The sequence below is a fragment of the Motacilla alba genome, chromosome Z (assembly GCF_015832195.1).
Source record: "Motacilla alba alba isolate MOTALB_02 chromosome Z, Motacilla_alba_V1.0_pri, whole genome shotgun sequence".
Lineage (NCBI taxonomy): Eukaryota > Metazoa > Chordata > Aves > Passeriformes > Motacillidae > Motacilla > Motacilla alba.
The window spans coordinates 27883949-27910169 of NC_052046.1; the positions used below are offsets into that span (position 1 = coordinate 27883949).

General features: G+C 37.0%; 1 protein-coding gene across 8 annotated transcripts in view; it reads left to right on the top strand.

The window, feature by feature from the left end:
- Nucleotides 1–26221, top strand: part of PCSK5 (proprotein convertase subtilisin/kexin type 5) — a 222544-nt gene that overhangs the window by 88175 nt on the left and 108148 nt on the right. For all 8 annotated transcript variants that reach the window (XM_038125793.1, XM_038125785.1, XM_038125786.1 and 5 more), the window contains 3 exons: nt 1360–1448; nt 7008–7180; nt 21745–21957. In XM_038125793.1, coding sequence (XP_037981721.1) covers nt 1360–1448; nt 7008–7180; nt 21745–21957 — 475 coding nt within the window. The remainder of the gene's footprint in view (nt 1–1359; nt 1449–7007; nt 7181–21744; nt 21958–26221) is intronic.

Consider the following 26221-nt stretch of genomic DNA (forward strand, 5'->3'; position numbering starts at 1 on the left):
TTTTACATTAATCTGTTCCAAACAAGTCATCCTAGTGTGTCCTGTCTATGTGTCTTAAAAGGGTAAGGGGGAAAAATTACTCTAATAATAATGAAATAAGGAATAACTCTACGAAAACAAGCTGTAGCAAGGGAAAGCAGCAGTAATTCTTGTCTGTAATATGAGCATCAACTTTAATTAAAAAGCACCTGTGTTCTCCAAATGTGTGTGCAAGCAAGTCTGTCACCCACTAACAGGAGAAGAGTGTCTGTGTACACAACTGATCTCAGCCTCCTCTGAAGTGCTTGCTATGTTGTTTTTTATTTCTCCCTTGGACTTAAACATCTTTCTTTTTGGCTACTCAAGCCTTATATTATCTTTCTGTCTATGTCTTATCAACTTCCTATCTCTTTTGCTGTCTGGGCTGAAACTCTGTATCTCCCCTTCATAACACCTCTCTAAAGTTCCCTGCCTGATCCATCTTGCTTGTGTCACATTTCTGCAATGGAGCTGCTTAACTGCACAAGGATGAGGGCATGACTTATTAGTAGAAAACACCTTGAGAAATCCATGTTAAAGGCAAAAACTGCAAAACATAGGGGGAGCATTCATACCATGGGGACAATATGGATGGCTACCATCACCTTGTAGCGCACATGGATCAGGGCTAGGCAAAGCATCCCACTGTGGCTTTGCACAGTGGGGAAGGGGGTGAGCAGCCACTGGACATTTCTTGTTTTTCTTCAGCAGCTTCTTGAAATTGAAAACTTGCAGCTTAGCTCTGCTTCCAGGCACAGAGCACACCTCTGATATGACAGGTGCTTCTGACATTTTTACTGCTTCCAGAAAGGCAAGCAGGCTTTCAGGGTTGGCCCAAGGCAGGACCAAGATGTGCCTAAGCTTTGAGCATACCTGGCATACAGTCTCAGCCTCACCTCTAAACAGCAGTGTTAGCATTGGTGCAACCTCATCTTCCTCATGGCATATTGTGCATGGTGGAGGTTGGATGGACATACACATACTAGCAGTAGGAGTTGTTGATAGAGAATTCTGGACAAACATTTTGTTTAAATGTAAGATTTTGTTCAAAATTGAGAACCAATATCTAAGACTCCTTTCTGTTGCTGTGAACTACGTATCATTGCTGTATGTCTTTATTACAAACTGTTTTTACAGTAGGCACAAAGAGTTTAAAGTGATGGTGGTAATATTAAAACATATTCGGAGGAATATTTTAACATGGGTATAAATTACTGTGAGGGGTTGAATAGTGTGATACGCGATGGATAGTTGTTCATTTAGCACCTCAAGATAAGCAAAATCAAAGCCTTTAATCCCAGTGGTTTGTGCTTACTTGGAAAAATGTTTGTCTGACTGCAGGCATGGAACCCGTTGTGCTGGAGAAGTGGCAGCCACGGCAAACAACTCACACTGCACAGTAGGAATCGCCTTTAATGCCAAGATTGGAGGTATGTGAAACAATCTCCCACAGAAAAAAAAATGTAACCAAAGAGCCATTTGTGCTAAATGGTACATTCAGACCTTTCTCAACAAGAGAAGGAGACTTATATGAACAAGCGTCACTGTGTTAGGTAGTAAAGCTCAGTTGTAGAGTGGTGGTTCAATATCACTACTGAAGGAGTTTGTCTGTGGTAGCCCTTCTGCAGTGCTTTCTGGAACACTGCCTCCCAGTACACATCAGAAAAATAGAAAGTCAAACTTCTGATGAAAACATGACCCCAGAATTAGGACACTGGGGTTTACTTACAGATTCAGAGCTCTTAAGCCATGAACTTTGACAAACCATAAGTAAAGGTACACATCAGTTATATTGCCTTGCATATCGATCCCAAGTGAAACACTCTCAAAACATAATGCATTTTTATGGTTTTTGTCTGTGGTTGGTGAGAATTTTCTTTTGATCCCTATGGGTGATAAGATTATTGCCTGAAAATCAATGTTTGATCACATATTTTTGTTCATTCAGCCAAAAAGTTTCAAGTGTTTTCTGTGAATTCTTAGTCGTTGGCTGTTGAATTAATGTCTTTAGCGTAGTTTCATGACAATGATTATCAGGATGTCATCTGCATGTCTCCTGGGATGTAGCCTGCCTGTGACAGATTGTAATACTTATAGTGAAGTTTATTCTGAACTTTCTATGAAATGATGGAATTGGTATATTGGCTTTCAGGTGGAAGTCTCATAGCTCAAACACATTAATTGTTGCCTTTCGAAACAGAGCCTAAAATAGAGCCCATCTGTGAAAACAGAAACATGTTTACCTATTTGTACACCAGAGGACAGTATAAATATATGAGCGGGCAGAATTGAGTCCATCTTTCCATTATTAAAAATACTGCATCTTTTCTCTGCTGAATCAGTACAAGTTTGATCCAAATCTAATGTGAGCACAGATACATTTCAAATTACCCAAAGCACACAACATCATCCTCATGTCAGCTTTCTGTTTTCCTGCTGGGTAAACAAAATTAGGGTAGATAATCCCAGATCCAGGATAAGGTTACAGTGATGCAGAAAAAAAAATTCCCTTGAGGTGAAGAGCCTTCCTGCACAAAACTACCCTGTGAGAGTGGTTTAGAAAATCAGAACTGCTGAAGTGAAGGAGTTTGTGACAGATGAACAGGTTGTCTCATGTGGACACGGTATTTAACTGTGAACCAGCCATTATGATATTAGATCTGTTGAGTTGTCAAACCAGAGTCAGAAGAGAGTTGGTGCACTGATGGAAATAAGAGATGCCTTCTGGAGAAGTTTCATTTTTGAGTGGAATAGTCACACAACCTGCAACAGCTTTAACATGGCTTTGAAAAGTTCTCCAGAAGTAACAGTGGATTCTTAATAGTTTATTAATTATTAAGCATTAGGAGTGTGCAATAATAAATACCCTCCAGGCATGTTAGCCAACTCACAGTCTTTTCTAAATATAGTGTAAAAACTGATTCAGATGGACACAGTATACAGGTAACAGAAACAGTAAAGACTAGATACATGTGCCTTTTTATTATTTATTCCTAAAAGAAAGCTGGAAATTAGTAACAGTGTATAAAACCTCTCTTGAGGTGCCACCTTTTAAAAGAATCAGCATTTGGAAATAAGACTTCAGGAAGCTCAACAAATAATCTGCAGAAAGTCAGAGTTAAGAGGAAGTTCTAGGGAAGATAGGATAAGCTTCCTCTTCCACTAGGTGAATATATTTGAGAGCTTTGCTGCTGCTGACCTCTACTTGGTATGCCTCGTTCCTTTCCTTCAGGGCAGCCATAAGCAGGGCAGCCTACTCATGTGAATATACTGTGGTTGTGTCAGCTCACTTGTTTCCCAGGGATTTAAAGGCCCTCCTGGGGTATTCTTGGAGAAGAAGCTAGAGTTGAAGTAAAGCAATAACATTCTTATATAGAGGAGCACCTGCTGACAATGATGTTGGATTTGCTCCATGAAAATAAGTATCTTTTACTTCAAACCAGAAAGCATTTTTGAACACATAAGGGATACTAATATATCAAGCAGAAGGAGAAAAAAATCTCTTTCATCAATATGCCATAAAATACTGGTAGTTGAACAAATCCAATTAATGATGTTTCTGATGCTAAGTTGTTAACAAGATATCCATTAATAATGCTAATTTTCTTCTAAATGTGTTTGTACTCCTTGTCTCGTTTCCAAATATTTAACAACATCTGATAACCAAGTTTCTAGGAAAGTTGGAGCCTTCTTCTAAAATGGCGTAAGTGGAGCTGTAACTTGTAGAAGAGAAAATTTCAGTAAAAATGCAAGCTGAGTCTTCAGGTTTTTTACAGTTTATGACAAGTTTCTTATAAAAAATGGTACAAATTTCTGTGGAGAAAAGCTACAGGTGCCTCTCACTAAAAGACAAACCAGTGGACCAAAGGGATGGATCTTTTTTTAGATTTAAACTCTGAAATAATCACGCAAAACAAATTACTACGTACAGAACTTGTGAGACTTTATAAAAAGGCTTGGTTAGTTTGCTGTTATTATTGCAAACTGATTGTGGAAGTTGTAAAACATCTGTGGGGATTTGGGTGCTTAGTTACTTGGCTGGGCTCAAGACCTGATGGGAAAACAGTTACACTGAATTATGGCACAACAGATGTATATTGTCTTCAGTTGACGAGGATTAGTTCAGCTGTTTCTTTAAGTTTAAGTCAGATGTTGAATAAAAACAAGCATTTTAAAAGAAAACTTCTTCAAGCTCAGTTTTGGATTTTTCCCATGATTCATTGAAATTTTGTTCTGAGTAAAAAGCCACTTACATTTTGCAATTACTGCAAATGTTAGAACAAGTTTACAGGGCTCTGAAGTCTTGGAACAATCTGCAAACACAGTCTGCTAATTGCCTTTTGGATAGCTTTTGTTGTGCTATCACCACATGCCAAATGCTGTTTGGAGGATGTGTGATCAGCAAACTTAACCACTGCAGACATTGGGAGGGTGGGAATAGAAAGGCAGGGAGGAAGGAAGGAGCATTAGTTTCACTGCAAATATCCAGTGAGATGTCTGTTGTTCAGAGTCATCTTGCAGAGAATTACAGAGTCATTTCGGTTGGATAGGGCCACATTCATCAAGTCCAACCTTTGACTGATCACCACCACCTTGTAAACTAGATCCCAGCACTAAGTGCCGTGTCCTGTTGTTTCTTTAATGCCTCCAGGGATGGTGACTTCGCCAGTTCCCTGAGCAATCTGCCCCACTGCTTAAACAACCCCTTCAGTGAAGAGATTCTTTCTGATGTCCACACTGAAGCTCCCCTAGTGCAGTTTGGGACTATCTTCTCATCCTGCTACTGGCTGCCTCAGAGAAGAAGCCGACCCCCACCTTACTATGACCTCCTTTCTGGCAATAGTAGAGAGCAATAAGGCCTCCCCTGAGCCTCCTTTCCTCCAAGCTAAATACCCCTACCCTCAGCAGCTCCTCATGGGACTTACCCTCTAGACCCTTCATAAGCTCTGTTGCCCTTTTCTGGATACATTCCAGCACCTCACTGTCTTTCTTCAAGTGAGGGGCCCAGATTGGAAATAGAACTCCAGAAGCAGTCTCACCAGGGCCAAGTACAGGGGGACAATCACTTCCCTGGTCCTGCTGGCCACTATTCTTGACACAGGCCAGGATGTCATTGGCCTTCTTGGCCACCTGGCCACACTCTGGCTCGTGTTTAGCTAGCTGTCAACCAGCACTCCTAGGTCCTTTTCTCTGGGACACTTTCCAGCCACTCTGTCCCCAGCCTGTGGTGGTGCATGGGGGTGCTGTAACTGAAGTGCAGGACTTGGCACTTGGCCTGGTTGAACCTCATGCAGTTGGCCTTGGCCAATAGCTTTGCAGCATGTGTGTCCATTGTTGGCTAGACAGATCAGCAATAAGTCACAACCTTGTCCGTGTTGCTTTAAAAGTAGGCTATTCACCATTACAAAAAAAAAAAAATTAAAAATCATGTGATTTACTTTATGTGCCAGTGGCAGCATTTGAGTTGTTATTCATTGGTTGAATATAATATTTAGACTGGCTAACAAAGTCATAAAGGAAAACTTTGTTTTCCTTCTTTCAAAATCAGCGTACCTTCACTGTCATTCAGAACTAGAGAGATACTTTTACATGCTTTAAAGGAATTGAGCACACAACTTTCATCTATCATTACTTTTCTCTGATTATTAAAAGAAAATAAAATCCTGGAATCAAAGAGTTGGTTTAATGATACTTTTTTATAAAGCAAAGTTCATAGTGAGATCACAGTTGGTAGAAGTTTATTATTTCACAAAATATAGGCAACTTTTGTGTGAACTGAGAAATACAATCACTTCTCAGTTTTAAGTCAAACAGAGTAAGGGGAAAAGTATTTTTTCAACAATACAGTCCCTATGCCTCTTGTCAATTGAAAGTTAAAGTCTTGGTAAACACACAGATTTCTTTAATCTGAGTTCATAAGCAAAATGCAGTGTGTCTCTAATTAAAATATGTAAATTTGGCTTATAAATAGGAGTAGCCTTTTAAAGCAGAAAGAACATCCAACTTGTAAATTGTGAGAGTAACCATCCCTCTATTACACAATTTTATTAAATTTTTATTTAATATTTAGTGTCCCTTTGATCACATGTCACACTAGCTGTGTGTAGGTCTTTTTTCTAGTTTAGGTTAAAACTGGCACTGGTAGCTTTCTCAGCTTTAACCACAAAGTATTACAGTTAGAAAAACCCCAACTTCCATATTTTCTCAGTTTTCAGATTTTAGCATGCTATATTCAGTCTGGTAAACTTAAAACATTGTGAAGTGCTGGCACATTGACTTGTCCAAACCCACATGAATGGATTCTTTTAACATAAGAATTCCAGATCATACCTCACAAAAGCTTCTTCTGAAGACAAGGATGTTCACTATATTGTAATTTCAGGTTGAAGAACATTACGTATTTGTTCATAACCTCTTGTAATTGCCGTGCTACAGTGTGTGGTAATCATTCTGTACACACAAGAGTTCTCCCCAGTTTATTCATTGCAGCCTCATACAATGAAGGAATGATGCCAAGGTTACTTGTCTGTAGGAATCCTTTTATTACATCTGTTAACACGATTGAAACTGTGAATGACTCAAGGAAGATAATGCAGTTTCACTGCAGTATAAAAGGAGAAAGAAAATCAATTGTTACCTTTAAGTGACATAAAAGCATTTCAAAATTCAAGTATTATTTAAAATTTTATTTAGCGTAAAACTTTGTTGTTGAAGTTTGAAGGCTGTATAGTGGATAAATTACTTAAAATTTTTAAAACTTGAAGAAGGATGAAAATATTCATATATTTTTATATTTTTCCATCTAGAGACACTGGGAAAACAGATACGCAAACAGATTTTGTTGTTCTTGTTTTTTTTCTCTAATACAGTAGGAATTCTTGTAATTATTCAGTTCAGTGTTATACACAACAATTTTCTCTGTGGAGGGAATAAAAGAAAGGAACATTTAGAGTTTGTCTGTACAGTTCATTGTATTTTTCATTCTGAAGGTGTACGGATGCTGGATGGAGATGTGACAGATATGGTAGAAGCAAAGTCTCTAAGCCTTAATCCCCAGCACATCCACATCTACAGTGCCAGCTGGGGCCCCGATGACGATGGTAAGACTGTGGATGGACCTGCTTCTCTAGCACGTCAAGCCTTTGAGAACGGCATCAGAATGGTAGGTTGGCATAACAGTGCATTGCCTGGATCAGCTTTCATGTGCATGTGTAACGGTATCTGTGCCCACTGCATGCAAGCGCTGAGCATGGGGAAAGGCAAATGACTTGGAAGGAAAGAAGAAAACTCCCTTTGCATAAAACTGAAAATGTATTTTTCTTTTGTAGTGACCTGATGATCACTCTCCCCTGAAGTATTAGCTCTGTTCATTTTCAACTGGAATACATAATCTTCAGTGTCTTTTAAAACTGCTCTGAGGGAGTGATGTAATTAGAAATAAATTGACAGAGAAATGCTACTTTGCACATCATTGCCAACTCATCAAATCAGAAATTTCAAAGCAAAACCTTTGACTGTGGCAAAACTCATTTCTGTTTTGCTTTGTTTCGCATGATTTCTTAATGTAAGTTTGATGATTTTAATAGCAAGTTGGGGGGCAAAAAAAGGTCTATACCCATGGTTCTTTTACCATTTATGTCTGATCTCAAAGAATTTACAATACTGTGATGAAGGGGACACTAATGGAGGGGGTCTTGCTCAAGAAAGTTTTTTGTTAAAACATATAATGTGTTTGTTTAAATGCCATATTTCCTGTAGGGAAGACAACTGTGAAAAGTTCAGCCTGAATTTCTGTACCAGAAGGACTCAGCCATTTTCTCGTTGAAATCTCAAGTTCTCAAACTGGGGATAAATATGTGGAATAACTTGCCAAGAGCGTAGATCTTGCCTACAAACATTATTGTTCCACTGTTATTATTATAGCAGTAATATGAGAAGATACCCTACAGATCCCAGATGAATTTCATTTTACCAGCACATTGTTCTGTACGTGAAATAAGCACCAGTCTGTAGTGAAAACATAGCACTTAATTTTCTGAGCTAGGCTTTTTCTGATAACAATGCAGAAAAAGATTGGTATATTTTTTTGAGAAATAATAGAGGTCATATGTGATACAAGTCAAATTACTGTTTTTTACAATTTAACTTTTATGTCATTTTATCAAACTTCGTTCTGCCTGAAGCTGCCCCATGAGGTCTTGAATAGATCTAAATATTTCCATATATTTGGATATTTTATCTGTCTTTGACTACAAAAGCTTCATTTCTACTCATGGAATAGAAGTACTTTTCAAAACTTACATAAAAATGTACTGATAAAAAATATAAAACATTTAAAGTTAACCTCTAATTTTCATTCTTTAAAATATAATATAGACTAAAAGATTGTAAATGCATGTTGGAATTACCACCTTCCCTGTTAGGCTGTTTCCAGACCAAGAATTACTTCAAGATGAACTGATTCTCTTTCTTTTTAATAAGTAATGTCTTTCTGTATTCAGATAAAGGTACTTTCTCTGTATTTCCTTGTACTGTCATAAGCTGTGTCATTTCGAAAGATGGGACAAATGGAAGAAGAAAAGATGAATTTTCTTTGACAGAATATCCCAGATATGGGCTGATTATTCAAGGTCGTGTTTACGTACTCAGCGAAACATAGACTTCCAAGGAGTCACAATAATTGTGCAATAATAATAGGCAAACAAAAATGTTTATTGTGTTGTATACAGATCCTTACTCTCCTTTTTCAGAAATATTGAACTGAACAGCAACAATATAACATCTAGGATCGCATCTTTGGAGTAAATTGAAGTAACATCATATCTTGGTTTAAGACAATTAAAGGGAGCAGAATGAGTTCAGAATGAGTTACCTTCCCTTTTAGTTTTGACACTCCCCATTCACCAATAAGGAGAGATGAATGCAAGAAGATATAAGTGAAATAGTAACAGTTTAAAACATTCATTAAAAAATTAAACAGGAACAGAAAAAAAAATAACTGTGATAATCAGTAGTTATAATGTTGCTGAATTTCATGGACTCCCCAGAAACAAAGAAAAGCAAAAACAGCAGAGAAACCCTCCCCCAAGATGGCACTTTCCATGGATGACGTGTGGAGAGATAAAGGGAAAATGGCAGACAACTGTTACCCCCAGGATGGCTCCCTCTGCAGACAACCTGGGATGGAGAGAGAGAACAGAGGAGAAGAACAGCACAGCAACCGAACCTCTGCAAGTAAAAATCTCCCTCTTCCCCCCAAATATCAACCAAGAGGGAAAAAAGAATGAAACAGAAAGAAAACCTAGAGTCCCTGGAGGCTGGAACTGGGTCAATAGCTGGAACTCATGGAGGGACTTTGCCTTCTCTTTAGCAAAAATAGTGGCAGGGGCTTGGACAACTTGGATTCCATGCCCTCCTGCTTTGACCAGGCACTGCTGGCAGTCTGGGGCAACCATATGCAGTGGGGGCTGTTATATTTTTCTTGGCTTGGTGGTGAGGCTGCTGTCTGCCTTGTGCTACCTCAGCTCGTCCAGCAGGAACAAAAGAGAAAGAGCACTTTTTCCTGAATGCCCCCAGTCTTAAAAAAGGACTAACACACAGCCTGACCTCACTGTTCCTTTTCTGGCCACTGTGTCTCAAGGAGACAGTAATAGCTTTGGGCACAGATAGATATGGAATACAATAACATATGGGGTTACCCTGGACACATCAGTACAGGAAAATTTGGCAAAACCTTCTTTCAGACCTGCACAAAGTTTGAAGATGAATACTCTTAATTTATTATGCAAGTATCCACACAATTGTATGTTAGAATTTTAAAATGGAACAGCAAAAGGAAATGCCAAGATTTTCTAAAAACGTCTGAAAAGGAAATTATGTCTGGCTGCCTTTATTAGGAAAATCAAAGGTAATGCTGAATAATAACTTTGATTAGAGCATACTCAAGCTCAATTATTATTTTAAATTTATTATAATCGTTGCATAAAAATGAAATGGATGCAAGAACCATCTGTTTTTGAGTTTCCTGACAGACTTGGTTCCATGAAAAAAGCACCTGATTTATCTTAAGCACATATTATTCTAATTAACAGCTTATGTTGTGTGTTTTGCAACTATTATTAATTTTAAATCTGCTGAACTCATATGGTTACACCTTTCAAATCCTGCAGAAAATAATAAAGATGACCTCATAGTTTTCCTGTAGAATTACAGAGAGACAACACATGCCTTAAATTGACAGACAAATCTGTTTAAAGAAAGGCTACTGTCGAATAAATGAATTAATGAAGTGAACATGTAAGTTAAATATACCTAAAAATTCTGCCCAGGACCAAGGTAATGAAAAAGGAAACCAGTTTTTAAACCTGTCACAAGTACTATGATTTTATGTCATCTTTAAGGGTGTTTAGTCTAATTTTATTAAATTTGCATACTTGGGTTCAAAGAGAAACCTTGGATACATTACTATCAAACAATTTCTGTGCAAATATAGAATTGCTTTTAGGTCATGCTTTCAGTTGAGAAGGTCCTTTTCTTGAAAAATAGTGTAGTTGTAAGTGTGGGAAGTTCTAGATGTCTGTGTTTTAAATACTGATGCATTAGAACTTGGAGACCTTATAATATCAAGAAAAATGCATCGTAGTCATGCAGAAATTGCCTGAAAAAAACCTAAAAAAATGGTGGTATATCGAAAAGTAACATACTCAAGGAAAGATTAGGTATGTGATGTCACATTTTACCCTGTGCTCAAGAAAAAATAGTCTTAGCACTGCATAACGTGATTGTGGCCAAATCATGTCATAGACTGCGCTGAATCTGGGACAAAATGGAGAACACAAAAGCCTTCCTTAATTCATAAATATGAAATCTAAGTATGTTTTTAAGATGCCTGTCAGTGTCTCACAGCCAATAAGCACAATGCTATAAGCACTTGATGAAGTTGAGTTTGCTGATTCATGGGTCCACCAGGCAGCGTTTAGGCTAGTTCATTTGTATTCATACAAGTAAGTCTGGTATTCTGCAATGGTGTAAACATTCTTTGGAGAGAAAAGCATTTCAGATATTCAGACTTGTTCTTTGATTGCTGTTTGGCAAAGACATAATGGTCAAGTTTCTGGATATGTGACCACTGTAGATATTTTACACTGAAGGATTCCAGAGAGCTGGTTATCTCACTCTCCAATGTCTCACCAATTGCATGTTTTATGTTGTTTCTGTAGTACACATAAGGAAGTGTATATAAATCAGCAACTGGTCAGGTCATCCTTAATATAAGCTAGAGAGGATGGAGAGGAAGGGCAATCTGCATGGAAACTTTTGGCACAGGCACCTTCATCTTATTGCTGTGACACCACTCTGTTTGGTGAGCTGGACTCAAGCCAAAATATTTGATGGACATTAATTATCAGATGCTGTGTGGCTGAACCTCTTGTGCAAACTCAGCTTCATGCCTTCCCTCCCATCATCATTGCCTCTTCTCATCTCTCTCACTTCAACAGCTTTGGCTGCAGAATGTATGTTCCAAGTGCTTGCTGGGAGCACTTAAAGCATCCTACCCACATGCAAGAGTGAGGGAGCAAAGGGAAGAAAAGGAGAAATCAAGAAGAAGGGTTTAACAGTTAGTATTATTATCATCATCATCATTACTGCATGTTTCTGCTCCGAAAATGGAAGAGATTGCTCATCATTTGCAAGTGTCTAGGCAAAGATATGCTCCCAGTGTTCTACCAGAGATGTTTCTATTAAATTTATTTGTCCTGTCATCATGTCTCTGCATTATTCTGAGGAGGATGTGTTGCCTACATCAAGAGGAATTATTCCCTTTTACTTTGACAGAGAACTGCATTTCAGAAATCAAAGGCAGAAGTTACAGCAGGAAGACATCTAGTCAAACATATCAAAATGGCTGGTTTTTTAATACATTGCAAGTGATACACAGCAGATTTTCAAAATTATTTTTAAACTATGTATTGTGTTTTTTCACCTTGTACAGCTGTTAAGTCTTAATAACACATACCAGCGTTTATGCATGTCTGTGATCATATATGGATATATTTTGCATGCATGAGATCTCCTGCACATTTCCAGTAAGTTGACAAAAAATACTTGTTGGAAATCAATCAGAGGAGTTAGTGCTGTACTTGGGGATGGTCTCAGAAGACATGACTTGCAGTATGCTGATATAATCTAGTGTTAGGTCCTTGCATTTATCTATTCTATAATTTGCATATATACTATGTATCCTGTTTGCATCTATGATATAAAGTGAACATGAACATGTGATGAGAAACATGAAGCATATGTGTATATCTATATCTGTATCTATATCTATATCTATATCAATATCTATCTTATATATATTTAGAATATAGATTTAGATATAGATATAGATATAGATATATTAGATATAGACATATGCTTCAACATACTAAGTTAAACTTTGATTGGCTCTGTACTAGAAGTGGATGCTGATTACATAATAGAACCTGAAAAGTCCTTTGATTTTTTTATCGTTGTATTTTTTCCCTGCTGATGTCACAAGACATAGCACCATTGGCTTGATATTCATAGTTCTAACATCTATCATCTGCACCTGCCTTTTGTCATAAGCCCAATCAGTGAAATTTCATCAAGTTGTTGCTTTATCTGTATGCCTGTTTTCCTGATCCATCTATTATTTTCTGGTTTCTGTAAATCTTTTGAGAGGAGCCAGTCTTAACTGAAATCTCATGTCCATGTCTTTGCAAGGCAGTAGCAATCCTCACTATTGAAAATAATATAGCTTATTACTCATAATTAACTTATTACTAAGTCTCTGACTTTCATTTCCACTGTAGACTGCCTCTTTTGCTATATTTATGGTGCATCTTATGGTGTTATAAAACTCAACATCTAAGTCATTACAGATTTTGAGCAAGTGATCTCTTGGATAAATTGTTTTTTGTTTCTGATCCACTTTTCAATTAGTCTCCTTTCAAACTTCATTTAGATATGATAGACATGCCACACTCACTGATCACTTAAAAACTAGTCTGTCCATCTCCTTGCTCAAGAGAGTAGTGCTTCTCCACGTCTTCCAGCCTGAATTCTTTTCTTGAATGCAGGTGATGGTGATTACTAGACTCACTAAGATGCTCTTTGTCTTTTAGGTCAAAATACCTAATAACTTTGTTTCCCTTTTAGGTCAAAATACCTAATAACTTTGTTTCCCAAGCTCATCCTTGAAATACTCTACTCATAATAACTTCTTTGACCTTTATGTTTTTCCAGCAGAGCCTATATTATTTCCTGTACAATAATTCCCACTCCCACCTTGTTACAATAATGTTCGTTTTTCTTTTGTTTCATTACTGATGTCTTGCAGGGCTCATCACATCTTTGCAGAAGCCTGGCAATCCGGTTTTAATACATTTTTCTGCATAAAATAAGTTACCAGACAGAAACTTCACGGGTTTATCTGAAATTCTGAAGTGTTTGTTGCATTTTGAGCTTTTGTACGGTAACGCAGAGACCACTTACTGACCTTTAAAATCTGTTCTGCAATCTTAAGAGTAACGTTTTGTATATTGAGTTTCTTTCTGTTAGTCAGAATTTACAAATCAGACTTCATTCCTTCTGTTTTCTGGCATTATTATTTCCAGTGTGGATACCAGAATGGGGCATGCAAGTTTAAGCATTTTCTATGTGTGCATGGTATTGCTTCCATATTCCCTGATGGGATCATATAGACCTTACTTAGGTAATCCAATGGACAGACTATTTTAGGGTAGCTCATTCCCAATTGATTATCTTCCATAGCCCTAAACTTCCTAAGCCACAGCTTTGCAAAATTGTTCACCTTCCTTTACTTCTTACCAAGAAGCCTAATTTCTAGGTCTGACTACCTTGCATTTGGCTGATGTATCTCAGATGCCTTAATGACTTTCAGATGTGGTTTAAACTTGATATAATGTCGTTTTCTACAGATGGGGTTTGCCCAGCAAAAAATGAGTTAGGTGATAACACATTATTAAGCTAATAATAGTAATCCTTTGCTCTACTGTTTGCACACAGTTATCAACTTCTTGCATTCAAACAAAGTTGAATTTGGAATATTGCCTTCCAGTAAATGAAATAATATTTAGGCTCAGTGATCCCTGGATGAACTTTCATACAGTACACTTTATTTTGTTTGGGAAATATGTGAACAAAGTGTGTGAATCAAATATATGCAGCTAACACCAAGACAACCACGACCCACATCTGAAGTGCAGAGAATAGATTTAGTCCATCGGCCTACTCCATTGGCCTCACTGGCTGGAGGATTACAAAGAAACAAAGGGATATACATACATTACTAAGCTCATTTTAGCAGGGCCTGACCCCTTCATTACATATCAAAGAGCGGGGACCATGCATAAGTCTTCACCAGGCTGTGTTTTACAATCTCAAAACTTCTTATCTCCCTTCCCCCCTTACAAAGAGGCCCCCAGCCTACAGGAAGAATGCTTTTAGGTCTTTAACAACATTCTGTTACCTACTCTGAGAAAATTTAATTTTTTCTTCAGCAGACAGAAAACAACCCAAGCAGACACAAATATGTGAATTGTCTCACACTGAGTATTTTCTAACATCTCCCAGGTGCAAGGTTGGTCTACGAGCAAAAACAATTCTGAAAAGAACTTACTTTTTTCTCTCCTCACCAATCTCCTTGTTTTCAACTCTTTCCACCCCACACAAAGCTAACCTTAAAGTCGCTCTCATTTGCCTTCTGTGAAAAAATGAACTTTTTCACAGATAATCAGCATGTAGTACAAAAAATGCAGAAAAATAATTAATATATCAGAAATGTTCTTACATTGCATTCATTGAAATAAAAGAATCCTGAAAGATGGGAAAATTTGTAATGAGAGTTACAGGAAAATATAACCAAAATGTCCATTTTCCTTACAATGTCACAAAGTGTACTAGAAACCAGAACTGTTTGGTTACCTCATCCCATCTCACACATGCATGGAAACTGTTGAAACAAGCCAGAATAGCACTGCTGGTTTTGGACTTGACAAAATGCCTCTGGTTTTGGAGGCCCACTCTGAAACAGGTGATATTCTTTTTGTGGACTAAATCTTAATTTGAAAAAACAATACTGAAAATCAGCTTTGACAAATGAATCTCTTTCCATACACTGAAGTATATAGATTTCAGAGTATGCCTTTTTGAAACATGAATCTGGTTTCTGTGTGTGAACAAATCACGTATACACTTCACTTATTTATTTGAACAACAGTAGTATCTATGTATTTCTGTGTGTCACATAGGAAAAAAAAGAGATTTCAGGAATGGAAATCACTGGAATTTGGTGTCAAAAGTTTGCTGTACAGAGAATTTAACAGTTTAAGGCACAAAACTGTGAGGGCAATGACTTTCCACACAGCCTGTACATTGTCTCCTAAATGAATGCTGTGGGAGACAAACTGCACAGAATTGTTCCTGAAGTCCTCAGTCTGCAAAAGCAGAAGTGAAACAGCCATATTTTCATGCTTATTTACTGAATAGAGCTAAATTTGCAGAAAATAAGAGGTTCTTTTTGTTAAACCCAGTGTTCAATAGGCATCTCTAAACCTGAAGTTTTCCACAAGGAAGAGTGTGTTGTAAGTCATGAAAAACAGCTGTGTGGATCTAGTGGCCCTGGGCTCCTTTCTAGAGTGATTAATCAGTTAGTAGTATAAAGGCAATGAGAAGTGCCTGAACCCATCCCATATAATGGGTGTTTGTGTATAACATCAATCGCATACTCAGTTCTCACACTGATAGCTTTCCTGTGCACTGCTTGTTTATTTTGGCTTTGCATGCAGGGACAATTTCACCTCTGATTAACTAGAGACTCTTCGTACAACAAAAATTTCTGCAAAGCAAGCTCTTGTGTTATCACATTGTGTTTGCCATATACAACTTGTTTTATGCTGGTAACAATACTAATGATACTGTAGAGAGAGACCCTCAACCAGAACTTGCAGTCCTTGATTTGGCTCTGTTTTGTTCAGGTAAATGAGAATTTCATTCCAATATTCCACATGTTCATATTTCAGGTTTCAGCCAACAGTTCTTTTGGTTGCATTTTAGGCACTAATTACAGCTCTATGGGGAATATCTTGGAGCTGTTTAAACTGCTTTCCTCGTGAAGAGTAAAGTAAAAAATACACCACATACAATGAAGCTTACATATCGAATTGTTCCACTGATATATAAATACATACATGCTTGTGGTTATTCAATACGGGGTTTTGTTATATGCACATTGGAATGTTTTATAGCTTCAATGTTTCAAAGATGTCATATCCGAAGAGATAACGAAATACGTTTTTTTCCCTTTTTTTTAGCATGGTTAATTATTTTGTCTTTTGTTTTCTTAATTAAGGAGCTAGTTCAGAAGTAGCCAGTAACCTTTCTTAGCAACCACTTCCCTTTCCAACAATATAAGGTAGTCATTGTTTTATGTAGGTAGTGATATATTTTTGCATTGTGTGTATATTATGTGTGTGTATATATTGCTGTGTTCCAGCAACAGGAAAGATTTTCTTTACTTCCTGGTTTTTCTAAGAGTAAAAATGTAACTTCTAATATAAAAACACAGGTGTCTATTTTTGTTCATTCCCCCAAACACGCATCTTTATTTATGCATACCTGTTTGATTCATTACTCATTTCCTCATTACTCATTTCCTCATTACTCATTTCCTCAAATGCACACATGTGGGTGTGCATTTTTAGTAAATTGAGGCACAAACATTATTTTTCTGGAAGTGTGGATACCTCAATAGAATTAATGGCCTGAGAAATGTTTCCTTTTGTCTGTGAATTTTTTGCTTTCATATCTAAGAAGGCTGTTAAAAAAAAAAAAAATCTGTTTGGCTGTTTTCTGGTAGCAATTTAGAATTGCTGACTTGGACTCTCAGCTTACCATTATCTGTTTTTGGAGAGATGCCTACTTTCAAATTCAGTGCTGTGCAGTCTACAAAATAGCTTTTTAAGAATGTTGTGCCAGACTATTTTCCATTCCCAGATAAGAGGTTAAATGGACTGGTAGAAACTCAGCAGGAGCTAGGAGCTGCTACTGGTCAAAAGCAAAATGCTGACAGTGAAGAGTTTGGCAGTGCTGTGTCTCCGCACAGAGCAGGACTGCCCAGATCCTAGAGAGTGCAGAAGTCAGCAGAAACTGGAAGAAAGGGGATGTATCTCACAGGTGCATTTCTCAGGGTGGTGTGATCCTTAGTGCCTGACACTACAGTGATTGTACTATGCTGCAGCTAAAAGCCATGCCTGCATAGTAAGTTTTTTAGGTCTCCAGAATACTGGCCTCTGTTCTGCACATTCAGTTATGAACATTTCCTCTTTAGGAATTAGTTTTTAAGGAAGAGGTCATACCATGGGCTACTTTTTCCAGCTTCCACTTCAGGATCAATTTCACGTTCTGGCAGTAGTTTTTTGTTCCTGGAAACATTAAGTAATTTTAGAACATTATTGGAGAGAATAGAAGAAATTAAATGTTTAGGCTCTGGGTGTGGATAGAGTGTCCCTCCTTCTCTCTCCGTTTTGTATTTTCATGGTTTTTTTTCTGCTCATCAGTGTACAATTTCCAGCATATTGGTGCCAAGTTATCTCTCCCTGGCTGCCATCTCTGTAGCTCTTAATTACTCCAGTTCAGCTGTTCTGTCCTCTGCTTTTCCTGTTCCTTCACATTTTCTTCCTTGTTCCTTTGTAAATTTGATCACACCTCTCAAGACAGTAACTCACTCCACAGGCAGAGAGGGTTATTGGGGCACTTGGGCTGGAAATAATCAGGATTCACAGGCTGGATTAAGGAAACTTGACTGGTAAAGTAGTGAATGAATGTAAAGTCTAAAATTTATAAAATAGTGTGATTAAAATTTGCTCAATTGGCTCTTGCAGATGGAAGCTGGTTTTATTATTTTTAAAGAGTGCTGTAAGCATCTTAAAAGGGTATGGGACTGCTGGTTGTCTTTATTTGAGTGTGTGAAAACCTCTACCTTAAAAAGGTCCCTGCCAGTACTGCTAGTTCGTTCACTCATAAAGATGTGGTGCACACACAAACACACACACTTGGAGCTGGGGATTTTTCTGTACTAGTATAAGGAAATTCTGCAGATGTCATTATGAGCATGTTCGTACTGGCTCTGATTCTTGGCAGACTTAACCTGTCCATGCTGGTGAGCTGGAAAAAACAAAAAGGGGCTTTTGTATCATTTACCTGCTTGTAATTTGCTGACCAAGGAAAAGGAGGCATAAGCAGGGAAAAAGGGGAAAAAAAAAAAAAGACAGAATGCCCCAAGATTCTTCTTTCATGCTTTTAGAAATGCAATTTCTGCCTTGAAGCCTCTTTGAAAAAGACTTGAGTCCATTTTATTTAAGCTGTCTGTTGAGCACACTGGCTTTGTCTAGAAAATGTACTAGAAAATTGGACTGTGGCTGGGTCAATAGCAAGTCACAGGCATCAGTGAAACAATTTTGTATTGCATGATGGGACAGTTGATTTTTTTCTTTTAAATGATATGACATTTTATGCAATTTAAGAAAGTAGACTAGAAAAAGGAGAACCTTTCATAGCAATCTGATTTGGTGCACTGGCAAGCAGAAGTGTGGAATTATGGACACCATGCAGAGTTTATGGGAGGCAGTCCCTAGCTGTCATTGCAAATGGAAGAGCCGAAACAACTTTGTCCCTAGAGGGGAGAGAATGAAATTTTAAAATCATGAGACAGACATCGAGCATACCTTGCTGGACATCCATTCAACACTGGTCTATGCCTCTTCTATAGAAGAGTTACTAATGCTTAGTTTTGCTCAAGTTCTGTCCGTATGATTTGTACATTCACCTTTGGTTTTGGCTAATAAATAACACATGGCTTCTTGGCATCTCATGGCTTGACTTTTTTTCTGATACCCTTGGGCACCTGGCAGATGACAAGTGATAAATTTAGATAAATAATAAGAGCTGCATAGTGCTTTGCGTGTGTGTTTTGCATGTGTGTTTATCTTAATTTTGTAACACAGTCCAATTGTGATTTAACTGTGTTTATTTAGATGATACCAGCTGGGAATAACATTCACATGCAGTAGAACAGCTGACATTCTTGCTCTACTTACTTGGTGGCATAGTTACTAACAAGTTTTTATTTTCCTAAGCATGATTGAGACTGCTGAATTAAAGCAGAGTGTTTGGAAACAAAATGGTAAATCAGTATTTATTTACTTGAAAATTAATTAATTTTAGTCAAGTTCATAGGATCATAGGATTATGGAATCATCAAGATTGGAAGAAGCCTTCAAGATCAGCCAGTCCAACTGTCCACCTACCACTACTTCTGTAGCCCCTCAGCCATCTATATTACACAGCACCAGATCCAGACTTCTCCTGAACACAAGTGTTGAAATTAGTTTGGAGGGTTGCGGTTTTTATTGTTTTTAAGACCACCATTTGCTTTGCCAAATATCTTCTAGAAACAAGATGTCTAGCATGTTTTCTGATCTGAAGGTAATGCTGTTGTTTTCTGTGAACTGCTGGGCTCATGTATATGCACTATTGCAATGCATTAGAGGAATGGCAATTCTCACTTTTTATATAGAAGATACTCTTTTCCACTGGTCAGTGCATCTCGTACTCACTTTTTATTGCAATAACAGAGACATTAATCCTTCACATATTTGCAGGAATCATTAGTTTCAAAGAAATATTTGCCGTAACCTGTTTACAAAAAAAAAAAAACTTAGCATGAAAACGTAAGTCCAGGTGCAAATGGCTATTAGATTTAAAGCCCTGACCTTACTATTTAAAATCTAAATTGATGTTTGTCGTGTTTAAATTATAAATGCAGAATTTCTAAAATCTATTGGCGTGTTTTCACCATTTTGTGGCCAAAAATGATTCAAATACCTTTTTTCTGCAGCTTGTTCATTATTAGCACAGCAGGATAAGTATACATCTAATGAAATAGTTTACACAGAGAATAGATTGCACAGAGAATAAACATTCTCTGTGCAAACAGATTAATAACACAGTCATACCCTGCAGTGAAAAGGTTTCTATTGCATGGGACAAATCGTGTTATACTGCTGTTTCCACGCAGAACTATCTGATGGTAACAGCAGAAAAATTACAGATAGACTGCTACTAGTAGGACATTTTTCTTTATGCATCTTCTTGAGAAGTTCTTTTACATTTTTTTTCTTTCATTTTTTTCTTTTTTAATTGAAAGCTATGGCTTGATTACCCTGAATTGTCATTTCTTCTGTCTTGGTTGTATGGGTGGTTATACCAACTTTCCCATGCGGTTTAGCCATAGTACTGCTTTCAAGACCTGTGTGTGAAGAAGAAGGGTGGAGAAAGAGAGCTATAACACTTCATAAAGCTTGTCTTAAAAAGCAAATAAACAAAAAATAAAAACCAACCAAACAAACCCAATAACCCAAACAAACAACAAAAACCCCACTACACTGAAAATGTTGCTATTTTGCATCTTTTTGTTGGTGCGTTAGCTAAGATTAGCTAAAAGGAAGTGAAAAAATTGTAATATTCAGACGGATCATGTTTGGTGAATGTGGGTTTCATAGTACATTAAACTTGGTACCTTGGGATTTTTCTCTCTGCTTGAAATGTTTCTGAATGAAAATTGGAATTTTAGAGACATAACTTCATGTAGTCATTACAGAAGAATTTGCTATTTAACTTACTTTGCTGAAAGGTAGTACTTACTTACTTACTTTCCAGGTAGTATACTTTTATTAAACTCAAAATTATCTCCATGTTAATTGAGAAGTCATGGCAGTCTGGTGAAGACCCAGGCGACTGGAAAAAGGGAAACATTGTACCCATCCCTAAAAAGGGTAGAGAGAAGAACCCTGGCAACCACCAACTGGTCAGCCTCACCTCTCTGCCTGGGAAGATCATGAAACAGATTCTACTGGAAGCTCTGCTAAGGCACATGGAGGACAGGGACGTGATTTGGGATAGCCAGCACAACCTCACCAAGGACATTGGTATTGTTATCTGGTGTTATTTACTGTCTTCATTAATGACGTGGATGAAGGAATCGAGTGCATTCTCAAGAAATTTGCAGATGACACCAAACTGAGGGGTACAGTTGACACTCTTGAAAGATGTAATGCCATCCAGAGGTACCTGGACAAGCTCAAGAAATGGGCCAGCGGAAGTCTTATGAGGTTTAATAGGACCAAGTACAAGATGGTGCACCTGCATCAGAGCAACCCTCAATATCAATACAAGCTGTGGGATGAACAGATCAAAAGCAGTCTTGCTAAGAACGACTCAAGAAGGACTTGGGGGTGCTGGTGAATGAGAGGCTGACATAAGCCAACAATGTGTGCTTGCAACCCAGAAAGCCAACCCAGTAAGCGAATCCAGTATGATATTTTACTGAGTTTTCAGCATGACTTTGGTCGTACATCTGGGTGGTATAGATGCAGACCAACAAACACTGTATAAAAGTTGTTTCTAAAGCTGTGCTCATACCACTCATTTTCTCAATTTTTCTAATGTCTGATTCTGAAATCTGCTAAATCCTGTTCTTATTTCAAATTCTTCTCAGGGTAGTTGTTTTTTTATTTTCTTCTTCTCATGAGATGTCTTTTTAGGCAAAAAGACCTGGCTATTAAGCAGTTGCAGGAGAAAAGAAGAATGATTAATCAAATCTTTTGTACTGTTTCCAAACAGGGACGAAGAGGCTTAGGTTCAGTCTTTGTTTGGGCGTCTGGAAATGGTGGAAGGAGTCGAGACCACTGCTCCTGTGATGGCTACACCAATAGCATCTACACTATCTCCATAAGCAGCACAGCTGAAAGTGGAAAAAAGCCGTGGTATCTGGAAGAATGTGCATCCACACTAGCTACAACGTACAGCAGTGGAGAATCCTATGACAGGAAAATAGTATGGGTTTTATTTGTTTTTTCGCTATATGTGTTCGTATTTTGCACAGTGACTTTGGGAGATGGAAAGAAAGGGAAATCATTTACACTAATATCTTCCCTTTGTTTTAAATCCAGTTATCAATAGTTATTACATTTTACACACATATAAGCAGTTTACCTAGATGCCTATTTTCTCAGATTTGTTTTGACACAGAATCATTCCTCTTTTACATTCAGTGACTGTCACTTATTACTGGTATTGCTGTCTATTCCCGAAATATATTGTAAGCTCAGTGCTCATCTTTTCTCTATTCTCTTCTCATTCCTAAGTAGCCAGCATCTATTTTCCTTAATGTTCTCATCTTTGCTGGAAAATGACAAGTAGTTTTAATTCTACTGGATAATCAGTTGATATCATTAGTATTTTTACATCCCGTGTGCCTTTGCAAAATGAATGCATTCAGGATACTTTCCAGTATTCAACATTCTACTCCTTTTAACCTTTTAAAACTTTGTTCTCAGGTTGATGAGGTTTGCTAATATTGTCCTCTTCCCTGCTTATTTATTCCAGTGTTTAACTTAGAGAAATTTATTACTTCTGGATCAGAAAATTGAAGGATTTGGAGGGGTTTTTTTTCTTCCGTATGTTTTCTTAAGGACTTATCTAACTTTTCTTTCTGGTCCTTAGCAGATTCTTCTCTTAGTATCAATAAAGAATTACAAATATTTGCCTCAGGTGTTTTTTTAATACTGTCTGCCTTGTCTTTCAAGATTCTAAGATGCTGGCCATCCCTTCTTGGATTCTTCATTATTTTCAGATGGTCTAATTTTTGTTTTAAACTTGTTCTGAGATCCTTCTTAATTCCAATGATATTTCTGTTATTTACTTGCTGCTCTTCACTGAAGTCTTCTCTCTCTCTTCCTGACATGTTTCTTGTTATCTCTGATAAATAATAATACATTTTTAAATTATTGTATCTACTAGGAGTCCTCACTTCTGTGATTAAATTCCCTTCAGCGTCCTTTAGAAGATGCTAACTAACTTCTTCATGTTTAAGTGAGACTAATAAGCTGAGCAGATGTGATTATGGTCCTTCAGCCTCACCTCTTACTTAGCCAAGTCTGTAGGACTTCTGAGTCCTTTGAATCCAGCAGTTGCTGTCAAGTCAACAACAATTATTATAAGTACAATCAGTATTGCTTTCAAAGTTTTCTGTGACAAAAAATTCACTGCAATTTAGTGTAAGTGTTTTTAATTATTCATTGCCATTAAAAGATTTCTCTTGTTCGCTCTCTGGGCCCCTTTAGCTTTGATTTCTAAGGATTTGGTTTTATTGCTAGTGTGAAGACCCCTCCCGTTGTCTTGTCTTCTTTCTGCCCATGTAGCCCATACAGTTAATCCTCTTTGATAATGGAAGGTAAGCTTCTTGTATCATTCTGTCTAAGTCATGTTTTCTTATAAACCCTTTTTAATGTTACAAGCTTCCAGAATCCAAACTAGACACACCAGTCAGCCAGCAGCAGTATTCAGTGACAAAAGCACAGGAAAGTGTGTGTCTGTTTGTGCCAGGTCAGTTTTCGTCTGTTTATATATTGACCTTGACTGAGACTTGTTAGCTTCACTATCATATGATGTGTCTAACTTCACTATCATATAATGTGTCTGTCACTCTGTGATGCCCAGCCCACTTTCAGAGCTGCTGCTTCTCTTTTTCGAAGTTGGTGGTTCAAGGAAATATGTAAGGATTGTTAAAGTCTCCTTATTCCATCTTTAACAACTGGCTGGTTTCGTACTCACCTTTAGACCAGCCCTCATCAGCACTTTGTCATTTTCCAAGTTTCTCCAATACTCATCTGAAGGTGCTGGTGTTTTCTTCCACATCTTTGGTAAAAGCTTTAGGTCATTTAGGTCACTGTGGCCAAGAACCAAATTGTAGAAGACCTGATTAGAAACAGCAATCATTTCTTCTATATGCTATAAGGGTATATATAATTTCTCTGCTTCTAATTTTTTATACTTGGTTACATTTTTGGACCATATAATTATCCCAGTTTAAATCAATGTATTATGCATCATGTACATTTTAAATCTCTTAAACTTAAATACTTTTAAAAAATTGCAGTATTACATGATGTGTCTTGTAAAATCCTGAGTATTTTACTTTCAGCCAAAGTGATGGCCAGAAAAAAATACTGCAGTACTTTGGCAACTTTCTTTTCCAACATCTTATGTTATCTACCATTGAGTATACTACTAGCTAATTATTCTATTAGTAATTCATTTAAATCCTGTATCAGCTGTTTTACACTAGATAAAAAGATGGCAAATAGATGACATTAGAAGGACAATACTGCTTACCCTTTTTAAAATAATAAAAATAAAAAAACATTTTATTTTAAAATAAACCTAGGCAGGCTTTCTGTCAGTATTGTGGAATTTGTGCAGTGTTCAAACATTTGCTAAAAATGACACAGTAGTTCCCTTTCCAGCTCTTGTAAGAGTCTTTGGCACTTCTAATGGTTCTGATATTAACTTGTTATTTAAAATCGAGATAAATAGAAAGATGATTTTTCATATTTCTATGCTCTGAAATTTTAATTTAGACTTTTTTTTCAAAAAGAAACATTCCAGAAATAGCTGTTTACTATAAATTATTGTCTCTGGACAGTTAAAACAGTATTGTTTTGGGGATTGTTTTGCTTCTGATGTATTTGAAAATAAAACATGCATTATTTTTTATGGTTCACCATTTAATCACCATTGTCTTTCCTTATTGCCTCTCTGCATCTTTTATCCTCAAATGTAATTAATTGCTGTTTCTTTATATCCTTGCTCATGTTTTTAATATCGAGTAAAATATCTCTGTATTTCTCAGTCCTTATTTGTGCTTTCCTACATTGCTAATTTAAACTTTGTGCATTCCTCTGATTTCTTAATAGGTGTCATTTTCTTGATGATTGTCATAGTTTCTTTTCAATTAACACACACTTTCTGCTTTTACAGAATTACTATTTCAGTAAGAGAACATTGCTAATTTCTGGCATTTCACTCCCTTATGTCTTGCACTAGGATCAAAAACACCTGGAGGTGATCTCACCTTTGTTGTTAAAGACTTCTCATGGAACACAAGCATGTAATTTTTTAGTTTACTGAAGTATAGTATCCACCACTTCTGGAACTTTGCAGTGTGCTAATACAGGCAGGTTAATATCTCATTAAAAGATTTTTGAAAAGTATACCTTACAAAGGAGATAATAGTTATATGTATAGAATGAACACAAATTATACAATAATTAAAAATTAAGGAAGATAATTTACATAAACATTATTGAAAATAATTTAAAATATATCTCTAAAAATGTTCTTAATTGGTGTCTCCCTTGGGGATCTCACATTGAATATCAGACATAAGTAAAAATAATTTTTAATTGAATTGCATGAATTCTATAAGCACTGATTGTTTTTACTAGTCAGATGGATTTTTTTTACTATTCAGATCAGCAGTTCAGTTCCATATGCCAGTTTTAGTTTAATCCTACAGTGTGCATCATTTTGCACAGTAAATGGCAAAAGTATGAGGAGCCATAAGAATTAACCCAGGTCTGTTGACCATTTGTTTACCAGAATGTAATTTATCCTTGACTACTCTTGTGCAAAGCAGCCTTGGAGTTGCAGTTGCAAGAGTCACAGATACCAAATGCTTCAAAATCAGACTATAAAAATTCCTACAAAGATTCTTTTTCCTGCACTGTATTATCAATTGACTTTTGAAACACACAACTGTTCCATGTTTTACTAGTGGTACTTGGTATTTAAAGCCATGCACGACTTTTCCCTCTCCGGATACTTTCAATGATTAAGTTATACAGCATGGTGGAGATAAATAGCTTCTTTGTGTTGTGTGTAAATAGTTTGTGTTGTGTGTAAACCAGTTGTCTACATAAGGGATAAGTATGTGATCCTATTATGTTACAACCCAGTGAGAAATTCCATGAAATTGTGATGCCAGCTTTTCAAACTGATTGTTGAGAAATGCTTTCAGCGTTCACACCCTCACATGGAGTCAGGAATATTGCTATTACCTGTGTGACTCTCTTGCTTATAGTCTGTTTTAAGATTATATAGTGTATATTAATGATTGTATTGCTGTTCTCCTCTCCAGCTTGTCTACCAAAATTCAGTCCTCCTAAAGTCCTATGAAGTATCGTTTACCTTGAAAGGAAGTCTTATTTGAAACAAAAAGTGAACTCAAGACGGAACCAAATATTTCAAATACTAAGCT